Source organism: Cynocephalus volans, chromosome 6 (assembly GCF_027409185.1).
Source record: "Cynocephalus volans isolate mCynVol1 chromosome 6, mCynVol1.pri, whole genome shotgun sequence".
In the NCBI taxonomy this organism is placed as follows: Eukaryota; Metazoa; Chordata; class Mammalia; order Dermoptera; family Cynocephalidae; genus Cynocephalus; species Cynocephalus volans.
Genome location: NC_084465.1, coordinates 95,936,263 through 95,953,978, shown reverse-complemented (window position 1 = coordinate 95,953,978; position 17,716 = coordinate 95,936,263). Strand labels below are relative to the sequence as shown.

The window sequence follows — 17,716 nt, the reverse complement described above, 5'->3', positions numbered from 1 at the left end:
GTGGACAGCTGGCATAGTGCCTGGGCTAGGTGGACACACAGGTCAGAAGTCAGGAGACTACAGGATTTGGACCTCTCTGGTCTCACACATCAGTGGTGACCAGTCACCAGAACATGACTGGGACGTGAGGACATGGAGCTCTGCCTCCAGACGCTGGGCCCAGATCCGTGTGTTTCATGTAGGGCCTCTTCTCAGGGTCCGTGGGTATTGCCCTGGCAGACACGGACCATGGTCCCCACCATGGATGTTTAAACAGTGAGCAGCTCCAGAAACACAAACCAGGAGAGCAAGGACTGTGGGAACATCCGCTCTGTCGATGCCAAGCCAGGTGTCAGTCTCCTCGCCCTGCACGTCAAGGCTGCTCAGCCATGCTGATCTGGGCCTGCAGGGTGAGGGGCTGTGGCTGGTGTTGACCTGGAGGCCATCAATGGGGCAGCTGTCCTCACAGCTGTGCCAAACATGCATCAAGGTTGTTGTCTGTCAGGACCAAGCTGGATGCAGTCTGAGGATTCCCTGAGCATGGCCCCAGCCTCGGGACAGTGTCTGTCTCCTCCCCACCGTGCCCTCCCCAAAGCGGGAGCCCCTCTGGGGACATCCCTGGGAGACAAGCAGCAAGCGGACTCTCGGGTTGGCGCTCCAAAGAAAGGCAGAGCCCTGGGGCACTCCTGACTCATCCTGCACTGATGGGGCTCCACCCCAACAGCTACACGCGTGCAGGGCTCTGGAAGCACCAATTTCTTGGTCTTTCTCAAATGGGAGCGTCTTTTCCTTCAGTTTTGTGGGGGTAGCTTCTCAAGCAGGACTGGTTCAGTGCTCGTCTGCATTATTGGAAAGGAAAGTGACAGAGGTGACAGCTCCAGAACCAGGCGCCTATCACTGTGTGGAAGCTGTCCACGCAGGGCTCACTCTCAGGGCCTTCTTGTGGGCCTGTAACCCTGTAACGTCACTGGCAGGACCATCTCGTCAAGACCTACACTGCAGCTGGGTATAAACAGCTTCATCCTGGAGGCATGGAGCAGGGTAGGGTCTGCCCTCTAAGTAGAATGTCAAAGAGGCTCCTGTGGAAGAGCAGGGAGCCTGCTTTTGTCCCCTTAGGAAAAAGGACCAGACATGGGTTGTGGAGCACAGGTGCTGTGTGTGTAGGACTTTCCTAATGGACAGGAGGCCCTCAGTGAGGCTGCTGGTTGAAGCAGGGCCAGCATTTGTCCACAGTTACAAGCAGTGGCATCGCAGACGGGCTGCAAGTTCGCTGCAAAGAGGCTTGAGGACCCACCAGCATCTCATCACTCAGCGCTGGAAGCCGCCCCTGGTAGCGCTGTTATTTATTTTTCTGTGGACTCATCCTCCGCCACACTGAAGTGGAGAACAATGGTGTTCCTTGTGCACGCAGCACAGCTGCTGGAACTTGACAAGATGCAAGCAGGGAACACAGGAGCAGGTGGGTCTGCACGACCCTTTCCTGCCCAGAGCAGCCGTGAGGGCCCTGCAACCTGCCAGTGTGGCTTCACCATCAGGGAGATGGGCTCCAGCAGCCGTGGCCTCCCGCGAGCTGGGGTGAGGGCAGAGGGGTCCCACTGCAAGAAGCCCCCCAGGCTCAGCTCAGCAGCCTCTGCTCTCTGTGCCTGGAGCAAGATCAAGAGCCTTCCTCCCACTCAGCGGAGGCCAAGCAACCTCTGCACATGCGGCACATTCCTGTGGTTTCAGCAAGTCTCCCATCACCCCCAACCCACCACCCACTTGGCACTTAGGCGGGTCTCTGGGTTCTGTCATTGTGTATCAGTCACTGTGATCGGTGTCACTCAAACTGCGTCTTAAAATTCCATTCCTCACATCTGTGCAGATTGAGGTGACAATTAGGGAAGGCATAGGCAGGCCCCGCACCCTGGGGAACGTGTCCCCCAAAGCTGTGGGGCCACACTGCAGCTGTCATGGAGCCAGCCCTGCTCGCCCCAGAGCCGCGAGGTTTGCATGGAGGGCATGGGGGTACCTCAGCCCCAGGCAGTCGCCGTCCTGCCTCCCAGGCACTCTGCCAGACGCCATCTGCCCCCGGCTGCAGGGGGTGTAGGTCTCATCAGCCTCCTGTTCCTGAGTTTTCTCACCTGCCACACAGAGGCAGGGACTGGACACGTGGGCCTTTGAGGTTCCCTGAGGCACACACGCCCACGCCAGGCCATCAGCACTCCCCTGTTCCATGGAATCCTTTGGTCATAAAATCCTACACATTATAAAGTACCCCCCAGGTGAAACGAGCCCAAACTCAATACTAATTGTCTCTCAGGATAAAACTAGTGAGACTGTTCTACGAGGAACAAAGTCCATTTTTTCCTGGTTGAGACAAGCAGCAGAGTTTGCAGTCAGTCAAGAAGTCACGGCACTAAGTCTGAAATCCCAGCAGAAGAGCAGCTGGACTGTGGCAGCTCAGAGGGAAGCGGGATGTGAGGGGACAGTGCCCAGCTCTGGCTATGTCCCCCCCGGCCCTGCCCACCCACAGTGGCTGCACCAGTTCTGCTCATTCTGGAACCTTCTGTAAGGGGAAGCACAGAGAGCATGGTTTACTCAGCGTGGCATTACATGTCACTCGTGGGTACGCATGCAGCACAGGCACCTTCAAGGGGCTGGTCTGACTACAACCTGGCATGGAGCAGCCTCGCCTGGAGCTCGCCAGGCCCTAGGAGCTGGTGCTCCGTGAACGTCAGGTGTGGACCCCTGGGTGTTTACCTTACACTTTGGGTTGTAATTCAGCACTGCTTTATTAGCTTCTACTTTATAAGCTTTTATTTTTTAAATTATTTCTAATGTACAGGAAAGTTGCATGAATAGTAGGAGTCCCTCCCAGGACTCCCCCTTGGGAGCCTCTTCCTGCATCTAACTATGCCCTTTACTCTCTGTATGTGTGCACACACACACAAACACACGCGCACACGCATATGCACGCATGCACACACACACTCACGCGTGCACGCACACACACATTCATGTAGGTACTATTTCTGTGGTGAACCCTCTGGTCGTTATCACAATGGGAAGCAGGTACCTCTGGCTCTGTCTTGTGTCCTCGGAGCCCAGCAGAGAGTCTGGCGGTGAGGGATCACCAGTAACCCTGGAACAGTGATGGGTGTGGACAGACGAGGGACATGGGAGAGCTTCCAGCAGCTGTTTGCACCTTAGGGTTCAGCTTGGTGAGTTTCCGTGAGAGCAGGACGTGGTGGACTACACACATGCATGTTTCTCCCAAAGAGTTCTCAACAGGGAGAATTAGGTCCCACACCACACATCACGCAGCAGGGCTGTGGGCTGTCAGTGGCAGCTGCGTTTGGATCTGCCATTACCTGGCCCCACATCTCCGCCTGGCTTCCTTCCCCACCAGGGGAAGACTCTGCCCCCCGCATAAAGGCTGTCCTGCCTCGGTGGCACCTACTTCTGTCCTGGTGAATAGTTCTCGGGGAAGGATGTGCACAGCTGGGACTCTGCAGGCATGCCTACTGAATAGGAACGGCTTTCTGCAGATGCCGGCCGGCGGTGGCCTGTGCTCAGCATTGGGCTGGGATGTTGTGCATGCAGCGTCCTGCCCAGGATGGCAGGCAGTGTCTGAACTGCTCGGGGCAGGGCCTTCCCTCCAGGGCAGAAAGGTGCCTGGGGTCATGTTAAGCCCCCAGCCCCAGGTTCAGCCCCGTACTCCGTGTTCTGGTCCCGCAGATACATTCCCATCCTTCCTGAGGAGCTGCACATTTACCCTTAGACTGGAAGGTGGGGTGCGTCCTGCCTCTCCATAGCAATGCCAGTCCTGTTTTAAGGACCATTCTAGTTAAGATGAGTTTGTGCTGTGATTTCTTTGTTAACGTCTGGCTCCTGCTAACATGATCCTTCATGTGTCTCCTACTGTCTTTCCTGCAGGGTGGGAGTCGCAGCTGCTGGAAACAGGCTTCCTGGGGGTCTTTCTGTGCCCTCTGTGGACTCTGTCTCGGTTACCCAGACACACCCCCACGTCCCGGATCGTCCTGTGGGGTTTTCGGTGGCTGATTTTCAGGATCATGCTCGGAGCTGTAAGTAGAACTTTTATTTTCACATTTGGGAAATAAGGTACCAAGAACACCCCCGGCAGCTCTTCCAGGCTGTGCTGGCTTCCCGCTGAAGCGGGGGTGGACTCCTTCCCTGTGATGTGCTTGCCCACCTGACCAGCCACCTCCAGTGGCCTTCAGTGGCCTGGCTGCCCCGGCCACATTCGGGACTGTGTTCTGTGGTCCATTTCACAAGGAGACTCGGAGGAGCCGCTGGACTTACCGTTTCTCAACCAGCTGCTCCTATGGCTTCTGGAATATCCAAAACATTCCAAAGACCATTTTCAATGATAGAGCACGCGCCGTTGTGGGTGGTCGTTGAGCTCACTGGGCACAAGGAGGGTGCATGCGGCCAGGGCCCTCGCACCCGCCGGACCAGCCTGCTTCCCTTCCGCCTTCTGCACTCTCCTTCTGGACCCACAGCTGGTCTCATAGGAGCTGGGTCTATTCAGATGTTTCATTGTGACCCAGAGCAATCTGGTTATTTAGCAGGCCCCTACAGAACATTCAAAGCTACACATCCTTCCTGCTTTCCATTTCAGTGAGGCTCCCTTTAAGGTTTTCAAAATGTGATTGGAACTTCAGAGTCAGCAGCGAGGTGGCTCCTTCCGACTCCTGACTGTACTGAGCAGAGAGTTCAGCAGCTCCTCTCACTTTCTTCTCCACTCCTTGCCCTCTGCTAACAGTATCCTAATTTTTACACTAGAATTGTTATGAAGTATTAATTTTTTACATTGGAAACCTCATTGTGCAGATATGCTCTCTCAGCATCAGTTTGTTTAAGCTTTTGGGGTGGGGGGATCAATCGCAAACTCACAGAGGAGTTGGGCACAGCACAAAGTGGAGAGCCCATAGGGACAGGGCCCTCTCAAAGCAGGCCTTGCGTGGACCTAGACCATCCCATCCTCTCCCTCAGTCTAGAACATTCCTCATCTTTCCCTGCTTGCCTAACCATGACACTGGGCTTGTCTGCTGTGACTTGAGACCAGCTTTCAGCCATGCACAGGCATGGGGGCAGCTTCCACGTGTCCCATTCCTGACCCCAGCACTGACCACCAATCCAGGAGGGTCCTTCCTGGGAAGCTGCTTCCCCACTGTGATGAAGCATTCTGTGAACAGCTGTCTGGGACACGGACAGGACCGTGCCTCTCAGACTTCCATTCTGAGCGTGGGCTCCTGCATGCCCACTGCCTCGTCAGCAGCTCTGATTCTGAGTCCCTGCCACCTTGGCCAGTGGCAGCTCTTGACCGGTGCCATATGATCTGCTCTGTGACGACAGGACTGGCCAGTTGTAGAGTAAGACAGGGCCCCTGATTCCTCTTGTCATGGTTAGGGCTGCTTGGCCTTGCACCCACAGAAAGGGCTTCAATGCTGAGGTCCCTCTTACCTCCTGGGATAAGGGCTCTAGAGGTGCATCATCCCCGGTAGGAGTCCCCCCATGCACAGCACGTCAGCCTGGCTGCTGGGTGCTCCTGCCCTGAGGATGTCACTGCAGCCCCAGCAACAAGGAGAGTGACGGGCACAGTTGGTTCTGGTCACTTCACGTGAATAGGCTCAGACAGTACATGTGTGGACAGCAGGTAACCAGGTAGCACCCAACAAGTGATTCTCTGGGGCTATGAGGAGCCCTCAACCGCTTCTCCAGGCCCTGTTGTTTCTACCGTGCAAACATAGAAGCCAGCCCATTTCCCAGGAGCCCATTCTCATAGGCCTTGACATCGAAGCATGTCCATCCTATGTGGTGACTATCCATGGCTGGTTAACTCTGCATCTCTGTGTTTGTGTGGATCAGGGTCTTCCATGGAGGGGCACCAGAAGCAGCTGTGACCCACCATGTACACTCACGGGGGTGGTGAGCAGACGCCAGCAGCTGCCAAGAGGCTGTGGGCTCCCCAGCTCAGCTCCTGCCCGGGTTGGCCATGTGAGGGGCTGTGGCAGCCCAGCAGGAGGGGCAGACAGGCATATGGGAACCTTCTGAGAGCCGTGGGAACTAGCATGGTCGGCCAGGTCTACAGATAATTGGAAATGCCTTGTTGGGGTCACAGTGGTGATCCCATGTCCAGATCCCACAATAAAGTGTGATGCTGTCTCCGAGTTCATTTTCCCATTTAATTAGAAAGATAGTAGATGTTTTCATGGTTCCTTTTAATGAAGCATTGAAATTCTTGGTTGTCTCTAGTCACAATACAGATATTCTTAGCTGGCTGTGATTCCTTATCCATGAGGGACTTAATTTTAGATTCTTCCCTTGGCTGGCTTTAATGACCATAAAAATGTATGAAATGTTTCAAAGAACTTTATGTAGACAGCAGATTCATCAGCTGAGGCAGCATCAAGCTAAGAGTCCAGAGTAGAGAAGCTGAGCTCCAAGTAGAGAAGCTGAGCTCCAGGTAGAGAAGCTGAGCTTTGTGGAGAAGCCCAGCTCTGTGGAGAAGTCAAGCTCTAGGTAGAGAAGCTGAGCTCCAACTAGAGAAGCTGAGCTCTGTGGAGAAGCTGAGCTTCAGGTAGAGAAGCCCAGCTCTGTGAAGAAGCCAAGGCTGTGGAGAAGCTGTCAGGGCTGTTCTGTGCATGAGGCAGAGAGTCACCAGCACATCCTGCAGCACTCTTCATGCATCTTGATTGACAGGTAGCACCAGCTGGATAGAAAACAATCAGGTGAGATTACTAGAGGTGCGATTACTCGATACAGTCTTCTGCTGGATGTTACCAGTCTTCCTTCAGTGGGAGCAGAAGATAGAGCTGAGTTGGTAACAAAGAACAGCAACAGCAAAATGTCATCTGCTGTTGAGCCAAGGAACCGCAGCAGGCCCAGCAAGTTGGTGCAGCCGCCCATGGACGTGGCAAGCAGCCTCTCCGCCCACTCTGCTGCCACTCAGGTCACAACCAGCACCATTCAGTCAGCTTCACAGGCTCACCCAGACACTGGACGCCATGTTCCAAATCCCTGAAAACTGGGCGGGCTGCTTCAAGCTGAGTCCCAGAGGGAATCCCACAGCCACGTGGGTGAGAACGCCCAAGCTGGAGGTCAGGGCTGCCCCAGCCTGTGGCTTAGGTGCATTGGCACTTTGACCGCAGAGGACACTGTGCATCCCAGCAGTGGAGACAACACCAGGCCACCCTGCCCCCTGTGACCACTGGGAGGCCAGGCACAGCGCAAGACACTGCATCCTCACATTGGAGAGCATAGACAGCAGCCCAGAGGGAACCCCAAGCTGAGCCCTCTGTGGTCTTGACTTCTGCAGGGTGGCAGGGAGGGGAGAGGCACTTTCTGGGCCGCAGCCTGGGTGAGGGCAGGCAGAGGAGGGTGATTCTGTGCGGTGGAGGAAGTGGAGGTCAATGGAGGGCGCGGGGCTTTCCCATCACCCTTAATCCTGCGGCAGCTGAGGGAGGGGTACAGAGAAGAAATATCTGTGCACAAGAGGGGATCCGAGAAGACACAGCCACTCTGTTGTATTCTTGCAGAAAAAGCAGAGGCTCTGTCTAATCATGAGAAAACATCAGACAAACCCTAACATTCTTCAAAATAACTGACCAGCATTATTTTGAAGTGAAAAAGTCGTGAAAGACAGTATGAGTGAGGAATTGCCAGATGCAGGGAACATGTCAATTAAATGCAGTGTGGCATCCTGGATTGGAACACAGTTCAGAAAGGGCAATAGTGGGAAAACTGCTGAAATTCAGGGACGGCGTTTTTCATAGTAGCCATCGTAGCAAGTGTGAGGTGGTATCTCATCATGGTTTTGCTTTGCATTTCCCTGGCAATTAGTGGTGTTAAACGCCTTTTCATATAACTGTTGGCCATTTCTGTGTCCTCTTTGGAAAAGTGTCTGTTCAGTTTCTTTGCCCATTTTTAAATCAGGTTATTTGATTTTTTGCTGTTGAGCTGTAGGAGTTCCTTAGATATTTTGGATATTAACCACTTATCAGATATATGGTTTGCAAATACTTTCTCCCATTCTGTAGGTTGCCTTTTCATTTAGTTGATTGTTTCTCTTGCCATGCAGAAGGTTTTTAGTTTGATACAGACTCACTTGTTTATTTTTTGCTTTTGTTTCCTATGGTTTTGGTGTCAAATCCAAAAACTATGGCTAAGACCAGTGTCAAGGAACCAGTGCGTTTTCTTCCAGGAGTTTTACCATTTCAGGTCACATTTAAGTCTTTAATCCATTTTGAGTTGATCCGTTCTAGGTTCAGTGAGTAGTGTCAGATGGGGGTCCAATTTCATTCTTCCACATGTGGATGTGCAGTCTTCCCAGCAGTATTTATTGAAAAGAATGTTGATCCCATTGTGTGTTCTTGGTGCCCTTGTCAAGTATTAGTTGACCACATATGCATGGGTCTATTTCTGGTCCATTGGTCTGTGTCTGTTTTGTGCCACTACGTGCTGTTTTGATGACTGTAGTTCTGTGATATAGTTTGAAATCAGGAGGTATGATGCCTCCAGCTTTTTTCTCTCTCAAGACTTCTTTGGCCAGAGTTTTTTCTGGTTCAGATGAATTTTAGGACTGTTTTTTCTATTTCTGTGAAAAATGCCATTGGGATTTTGGTAGGGATTGCTTCAAGTAGCATGGACATGGGATAAGTGTTGGTGAGGGTATGGAGAAAAGGGGACCCTTGCACACCATCGGTGGGAGCGTAAATTATGGAAAACAGTGTGGAGGTCCCTCAAAAAATTAAAAATAGAACTACTGCTTGGTATCCCACTCGGTATATATCCAAAGAAAACAAATCAGCATGTCTGCACTGCCATGTTCATGGAAGCACTATTTATTCACAATAGCCAGGGCAGGAAACAATGTCCCTCAACAGATGGCTGCATAAAGAAATACTACTTAGCCATAAAAAGAAGGAGATACTGCCATTTCCGAGAGCATGGATGACCCTGAAGAGCGTTGTGCTGAGGAAATAAGCCAGCCACAGAAGGACAAACACCGCATGGTCTCACTCACATGTGGAACCTGAGCAGGCGACTTGTAGAAGCAGAGTGGAGGGCATTGCCAGGGGAGGGGTGGGCGGATGAGATGTTGGTCAAAAGGTACAAACGTTTAAAGATGAGTAAGTTCTGGGGATCTGGCATATAGCATGGTGACTAGAGTTAATAATCCTGTACCGTGGACTTGAATTTGCCACAATCGTAGATCTTAAGCAGCCTCACCACACACACAACAGTTGCGGGGGCTCAGGGGCAGCAGGCTCAGGTGGATAAAAGGGGCTTCCAGTAGCCCCTTTTATCCACCCGCCACGGGATGATCAAGAGAGGGAACTGGTAGGATTACTCCTGCCACCCTAGTGGCCAGGAGAGCCCGGGAGGAAGGTGAGTATGCTGCCTCCTATTCAGCCCCACAGAGAGACACTCAGACACGGCAGGGGTTCCGTCAAGCAGTTCTGTTTATTTTCACACAAGCACCTGCTTTTATAAGCATATGGCAAGGGGATTTCCTAACTTCAACCTATCATCTTAAAGGTCATGTGAACATGCATCTTGCTCTAATGCTTTGCTATTGCAATCACGCGGTGAGCACGAGTGCAGAAATATCTTTTATCCAATAATTTTAAACTATGTCTTTCTTTGGTCACTCACCGGTGGCTTCCATCAGGCACCATCTTTATCTCTCCTGTCTAGGCGAATGTTTTCAACAGATTACATACGCGTATGTGGGTGGGGTCGTGGCTAGTTCTCTGCCCGGGGAGGAGGTGTGTGGCCTCAACGCCCCAACAAGCAGTGGTGCTGTGCGAGGGGACAGATGTAACTAGCTCGACTGTGGTGGTCACTTGACAGTGTACTCGGATATCAGGTCATCGTGCTGTACACCTAAATATGTACCATTTTATCCATCAGTGATAAAGCTGGAAAAAATAAAGATGAGGAAGCTAAACAAGGAAAAAAAGAAATTCAAAGTTGGTAGCTGAATAAATAGTATTGAATTATTTGTGACAGGGGTATAGGAACTCCATACTATTTCTACAACTTTTCTGTAAGCCTAGGATTTTTTTTAATTAAAAAGTTTAAAGGAAATATTATATGCAACTTTATGCACATAAATTAAGCAACTTACATGAAATGGTTAAATTCCCTCAAAGACACAGATTACCAAGACTGCAGAAGAAGAAATAAAAATGCTGAATAGTTCTGTAATTGATATGACTAAAACAAACAAAAATCACCTTCCCACTAAGAAAACCCCAGGCTCAGAAAACTTCAACGATGAGTTCTATGAAATATTTGAGAAAGAACTACTGCGACTCCTACACACACTCATTCAGAAAACAGAGGCAAGGGAATACTTCCCAACATGTTTTTACGAGGCCAGAAAAGACAGGAACGTTTCAAGAAGAGGGAATTACACAGCAGTGTTCTTCAAGGCCATAGACAAAACATTCTTAAGGAATTATTAGCAATTGAATCCAACAGTACGTAAAAGCAAAATGCATTAAGACCAGGTGAGGTTTTCCCTAGAATGTAAGATTGGTTCCACATTAATGAAATGATATAATTCATGAAATTACCAGATTAAAGGAGAAAGATGTGAAATAATGCAAACATCTCAATAGATGTAGAAAAAGCATCATACAAAATTAAACACTTGATCTTCATGATTAACAAAGAAATTTTTCAGCCAACTAAGAATAGAAGGAAGCTTTCTGAACCTGATAAAAGATGACTACATAAGCTGCCTATACTAACACCATGCTTAATGGTGAAAGATAGGACACTTTTCCCATGAGACCAGGAACAAGGCAGGAGGTCCCCCTCATTGTGGCTGTTGACTATATACTGAAGATCTCAGCTTGTACAATAAAGCAAGAAAAAGAAAGAAAAGCTGTGAGGATTGGAGCAGAAAAAGTAAAATAATCTGTATCCGCAGATGAAATTGTATGTGGAGGATCATCAGGGCCCTCAGAACTGAGTGGATTTCACTAGAGTGCAGAATTCAAGGCCACGTGCAAAGTCAGTTATGTTTCCATATGCTAGCAGAAACTGTCAGAAAATGAAATGTTAAAATATAGCATTTATAATAACATCCAGAACCATAAAATCGGAAATTTTAACAAAAGCAGTGCAACACATACCCTGGAAGTTAGCAAACATTGCTGAGAGAAATTAAAGACTTAAATAAATGAAGAGACTTACCCTGTCCATGGATCAGTCTCAATACTGTTAAACGGCCAGTTGTTCCCAAATTGATCTGTAGATTTCATGAAACCCCAAACATAATCCCTGAAGGATTTTTTTTTTTTTTTTAGAAATTGATATACTATGTCTTAGATTTATATGGAAATGCCAAGGACCTAAATGGCCAAAGCAATTTTGAATTAGAATAAAGTTATAGGAGTGACATTATTGTTTCCAGGACTTATTGTAAAACTACAGTGAAGGGGCATTTCGTAGTATCAGTGGATTAGAGTCTAGAAATGAAATCGTCCCACATTGAAACCACCATCAGGTGGTTTGTGGACAGGGCACCGAGAGAGGTAAGCCTTTCCAACAGTTGCTGCTGGAACAGCTATATATCCATTTGGGATAAATGAGCCCTAACCCCTCCCTTGTACCGCACACAAAAATTAATTTGAGATGGATTGCGAACCTAAGAGCTGAAGCTATCACACTTCTTGAAGATAACACAGGAGAATATTTTTGCAATCTTGGGATAGGTAACAATCTCTAATGACACAGAAAACATTAATCATAAAAGAAAAAAGTGGATAAATTGGATTTAATCAAATTTAAAATCTTCTGTTCTTCAGCAGACACCACTGGGAAAGTTGCAGGACACAGCTTGGGAGAAAATACTTAGAATATCATTATACCTGACAAGGACCCTGTATGTATCTGGAATACATAAAGACATCATAAAGGTCAATAATAAAGACAATTTTATTTTAAAACAGAGAAAGGATTTCAGCAGATACCTCACAGAAGAAAACATGCAAATGGCTATTATAAGCACTTGAAAAATTCCTCAGGTTTATTGGCGATTAGGGAATTCAGAGTAAATCTACACTGAGATGCCACTGCATACCCACAAGAATAGCTAAAATTTAAAAGATTGACAAAACCAAGTATAACCAAGTGTATAAGTCAGCTCAGGCTGCCATAACAAGACTCCAATGGGGCAGCTTCAACAGTGGGAATTTATTCTCTCACAGCTCTGGAGGCTGGAGGTCCAAGATCAAGGTTCCAGCTGATTCCGTCTTAGTGAGGACTCTCCTCCCTGTGTCCTCACATGGCCTTTCCAGTGTGTGTGACCAGGAGGGTCAGCGTTCTGGTGTCTCTTCTCCTGAGGACATGAATCCTGTCGGATCAGGGTCCCAATCCCAGTTACAGTGATACTGGAGGCTGGGGCTTCAACATATGAATGGAGGGGCACAATTCAGCCCACCCAGCGAGGGTGTAAAGCAGAGGGACACACTGCACTGCAGAGGGCATGTGACACGGTGCTGCCACATTGGGAAATAGTCTGGCAGTTACTTGTAAAGTTAACTTGCTCTACCTTATAACCCAGTATTCCACTCCTAGATATTTACCCAAGAGAGATGGAAACGTGTGTTCCCAAAATGTTCACAAGAATGTCCATAGCAGCACTATGCATGAGAGCTAGGATCTGGAGGCAGCCAAAGTCCATCCACGGGATAAACAAATGGTGCTGCATTCCCACGACAGAGCATGACTCAGCAGTAAAAAGGAGCAAACTTCAGATGTGTAGAAAGCTGCAGATGGCCTCGGAATCGTGCTGAGTGACAGAGGCCAGACGCAAGCAGCGTGTCCCAAGTGAGTCCTCTCACAAGAGGATCGAGAACAGCCAGCGCCGGGGCGTGGATGAGCCAGACAAGTCACCTCTGGGGCTTGGGGTGGGGGCAATGGGGACTTCCCGGGTGTCAGAAATGTCTTGCATCTCGTGGGGCGAGGGTCACACAGGTGAGTGCACTTACTGAAGCTCCTCGGGTAGGACTGAAGGGGGCTGCACGCAGATTATTTTCTGAACCCTAACAGGAGGTTGGCACACGGCAGCAGAGGGCCTGCACTGTGCTGCAGGGACATCTGTCTTCTCCAGCAGCGAGGAGGTAAATAATCCCACTGAGCCGCCGTCCCTGTCTTCCTTAAGCTGAGCACCAGATGAAAGCCATGCACCTCAAGCCTGGAAAGACCATCAGCTCAGCCAGACCCTGCGGCCAGACAGACGGCCCCCAGGACGGGGCTGAGGAAGCAGCTTCCTGCTGTCGCCATAGGCTCCCTGTGGATGTGGGCCCAGGCAGGGTGGGGACGTTCTGTTTCCTCTTCTGGTTATTGGTGCACATGGATGCCTGGGTGACATTAGGTGACACAACAGTTCTGAACTGTCACCTGCTGACAGCCAGTCAGGGGCCCCAGCATCAAGGAGAATGCAGGTGTGTCTCCAGGTGGGTGCCTGCTGGGGGGCTGGCGGTGGTGCCTAGCGCTCAGCTGGCCTCACTCCCACAGCTTCCTACAGGCTCTGGAGCAGCAGGACACCCTCACCCCATCCTGAGACTGTGCCGCCCACAGCACAGCTAAGCTCGGCCAGTACTGCGGGGCCATCAGCGGCCGCAGGGGACGAGGATCAGGCACCCATCTGCCATCTGTGGCCCCGATAAGCTTGTCAGATGTTCTTCATTAGCAGGACTCAGGCGGCTTCTCCTCTGCTGGACATACGGGGATTTGAACGAGCCCAGGTGCTCCTCTCCATCCGGCTCTAGGCCGACTTGTCTGGGGTTTCCCGAATCTGCCAGTTGTTCAGGAGCATCCGGCGTCCTGGGGCTGGGCTGAGCCAGCATGGAGCGTGCTGGGTCTCTCCACACCAAGTGGCCCACAGACCCGATGGCCTCCCCTGACTTCCACTTCCTCACCTGGCCAGGAACAACAGGTTTTCCCAGGACAGGCACCAGCCCGCATTCCCATGGGAACTGGGCACGCACATGGGAGATGCTTCTCTTGGAGGGCCCTGGAGCATTTCCGGTGTTTAGGCTTGACTTACTGCTTTAAATGTGTTGATTTCGGACATATCTGTAGGATCCCTTTCACAGGGTGTGGGTGCACAGGTCACTGTGTTTAAGGCAATAGTTTGCTTTTACTTATGCTTTTAAATTAGATACTTTTCCACTTTTCCCTTGATCTTGACTTTTGTCTAGAGACAATATATGTGTTTGCAGCAGGGTTTGTGCATTCTCCATCCCCAGGCACATCGAACACCTGTCAGTGGAGCCACAGCCCTGGCTTTGGGGCCCCTGTGCTCCCTTCATGGGGCAGAGGATGGGGTCTCCTTGCAGCGCTCTGGGGCTGGGGGTGGCCCTGATGATTTTGTTCCTATGAGCTGTGCCGTGCTGGGGGTTGGAGTCTCAGCTGCTGACATTCTGGGATCTGAGCCAGTATCCTTGTTGCTAGGAACTCTCAGACCTGGAAATACCAGGGGAGACCACTTGGATTTTAGTTTGGCTCCTGGAGAACTGAGAAACTGTGAACCTTGGGAACCTGTCTCTTTGCTGCCCCCCCATCCCCCGCCGTCTGGAGGGGGCGTGTCTACGCGGCCATCCCCCTAGCAGGCAGCAGACTGCAAGGCCCCTCATGCACCTCCCTCCTCCTGCTGGAACGTGAGCCAGCACAGGCGTAACCTTGCAGAGGCACTGAGGGCCAGGAGAGGACACAGAGGCCAGAGAACACATGATTCTGAAAACATGCATGCCCGTGACATTCAGAGTGGCCAGAGCAAGGGAGGGAGACATCAGGGTGCGAGTGCACCCGCTCTCCCACACAGGGCGCATCTCCCCAGCTGCTGCACTACCTGAGGTTCCCAGCATGGCCTTTACTTTTCTGTGGATTCCTTCTACCTTTCTTCTACCATCCAGTACTACCATTTCTCCTGATAGTGAATTATTTTTATTATTGCTTCATATTTTAAGAGTTGAGGATTTAATACCCTAAACTCTTATTGAGCAAAATATCAGGTAGAATGAGTTTTTTTCATTGAGATCCACGTCTGCTGTGGCTGGAATGGGTTGCTTTCATGCAATGTAAATGGAGGGGAAATACAAGAGTAAGACCTGGAACTCAGGTGACTGTGGGCTTCCCAGCGCCCCTGGGAAGCTTGTGAGGATCAGCGTCCCTTCATCGTATGTGTAGGTGGCCCCAGCCTGCAGGATGCAGGAAGCAGGGACAGCAGCTGGCTTAGTTTCCATGCTGCATCAGCTGCAGCTCACCTGTGCACTCACACCTGGCCACAGCACCCAGCAAGTGGGGCCCTCTGGAGCTCTTATGTGCAAACTGTCCTGGCCTTTGTCAACACAAGAAAGAAAGCATCTGAGAAGTGGAAATATAAACCCACAGGACCAACAGTGTTCAGCTCAGAATTAAGCAGAGGCCAGGGAGCCACAGCCAGGCTTGTGATTAGGGGCACCAGGAGAAAACATTTCCTTCAGTAACCTCAATTATGTCTGAAGTGCTGCATGAAGAGTCACTGGGGTAGTAAGAAAGCTTTAGGCCAGCGAATTTGACAACCTAGGTGAGATGGACATGGTCCTTGAAAAATGCAGCTTACAAAATGGAAACAGAAGGAAATGAAATCTAAATAGCTCCATATCTGTTAAAGAAATTGAATTTGAAATAAAAAAATCATTTCAGAAAGAAAACTGTTGGCTCAGATGGTTGCACCAGTGAATTTCGTCACACATCTAGGGAGGAAATCAAAGCAATCCTACACAAACGCTTTCAGAAAATAGTGACCAGCGTGACAGTAACACCAAACCTATTGAGGACATCATAAGGAGGAAGGTCAGAGTCAGTGTCCCTCACGAGAAGAGGCACAGAAACCCCTCACGAGTTATCAGCAGACCCAGCTGGCAGTAAAGAAAGGCATGGCTCCTCTCAGGAACATAGGGTTGGTTTGACATTTAATGATCAATTCATGTCATTTACTACAGTAACAAAATAAAGAGGAAGAACCATTTTGTCATCTCAACAGATGCAAAAAAAAAAAGCAAATGGTGAAATTCAACACCTATTCATGACAAAGATTCTCAGCAAGTTAGTATTGGCACGGAATTTTTTCAACCTGATAAAGAAAGGGCATCTGTGAAACACCTGCAGCTGGAATCATCCTTGATGAGGAGGAATGAAAGCATCTGCCCAGGATTAGAAACAAGGTGGGGCCATCTGTTCTCACCACTCATCAGCATTGTATCAGGAGTCTGTGCAACAAGACAAGAAAAAGAAGTACAAGACATAAAGACTGGAAAAGAAGAAAAGAAATTATTATTCTAAGACATGGTTATGGGTTTTCTACAGAAAACCCGGTGGAATCTAAAAAGCAACTGCTAAAACAAACACACGAATTTAGGAAGGTTGCGGGATATAAGAAATAAATTGTACTTCATATATGTAGTGGATTGAATTATGTCCACCCAAAACTCATTGAAGCTTGAATTGTGTCCCCCAGGTTTTATGTATTAGAAACTTTGCCCCTACTGTGACTGTTAAGAGGGTGGGAAATCCTATGATGGTAATTGAAAGGTGGAGCCTTGAAGAGAAGATTAGGTTCTAGGACCGTGCAGTAGTGAATGGATTAAAAATGGTGGTCAGGGGCGTGGTTCTGAAGGGCTTTAAAAGAAGAGAGAAGAGAGTCTGTCTCTCTCTCTGTCCTCTCTGCTTCCACCATCTTGCAATGTGAGGGGTCACTGTTGCCACCACCAGATATGTTCCCTGGACTTTGGACTTCCCAACCTCATAAACTGTAAGCAATAAATTTTGTTTTCTTTACCAAATACTCAGTTCCATGTATTTTATTATAAGCAATAGAAATGGACTAATGCAATATACGATTAACAAATCATTAGAAAATAAAAATTTGAAAATGCTATCTACAATGGCATCAAAAAACCCTCAAGGACCTCATAATAAATCTGATTAAGGATATCTAAGACGTGTGCATTAAAAACTGCAAAACATTGCTGGTGAATTTTAAAAAACCTAAGTACATGGGGAGAGATACCATGTTCGTGCATCAGAGGACGCAGTATTGCTAAGACGTCTATTTTGCCCAATCTTATCTGTAGATTCAAGGCTATGCCTATCAAACTTACAGTGCGCTTTTTTGGGAGAAATTGACAAGCTGATTCTAGAATGTATGTGGAGATACTGAGGATGTTGAAAAAGATCCAATTTTACAGCTTAATTCAAAGCTGAAGTACGGCATTGATTTGAGCTAGAGAAACAGACCAGTGGAAGAGAAGAGAGATAGGCCCAACTCCACTGTCCACCTTCAACCACAGCATGAGGCAGTTTAGCGGGAAAGGAAGGTCACCTGTGACAAACAGAGCTGAAATAATCAGACATCCTCATAGAAAAACAAAATGAGCTCCAACTGCTATTTCATCTATTCCAAAATTTAATTTGAGAGAGATCACAAACCTAAATGCAAAAAAAGCAGAACAACAAAGTTCTCTGCAGAAAACATAAAAATTATCTTTCAGAAATAGACCAAAGCACTAAGTCACCTGACGACTTACGTGTTGGGAAGTCTTTTTTTACAAATATAAAAGCCAGAATCATAAAGTTTTTTGAGGGTAACATAAATAATTACCTTGGGGTAGGCAAGGACTTCTTGGACAGGGCGTAAAAAGCACGAACTACTAATGAAAAAATATTGATA

The 17,716-nt window shown here is 49.0% G+C and overlaps 1 protein-coding gene across 1 annotated transcript in view; it reads left to right on the top strand.

Moving 5' to 3' along the window:
* Window positions 1-1,368: 1,368 nt before the first annotated feature.
* The window catches only part of LMF1 (lipase maturation factor 1), a 66,169-nt gene continuing 49,821 nt past the window's right edge, over window positions 1,369-17,716 (top strand). Inside the window, exons 1-2 of the mRNA XM_063101067.1 lie at window positions 1,369-1,438; window positions 3,895-4,043. Coding sequence (XP_062957137.1) covers window positions 1,369-1,438; window positions 3,895-4,043 — 219 coding nt within the window. The remainder of the gene's footprint in view (window positions 1,439-3,894; window positions 4,044-17,716) is intronic.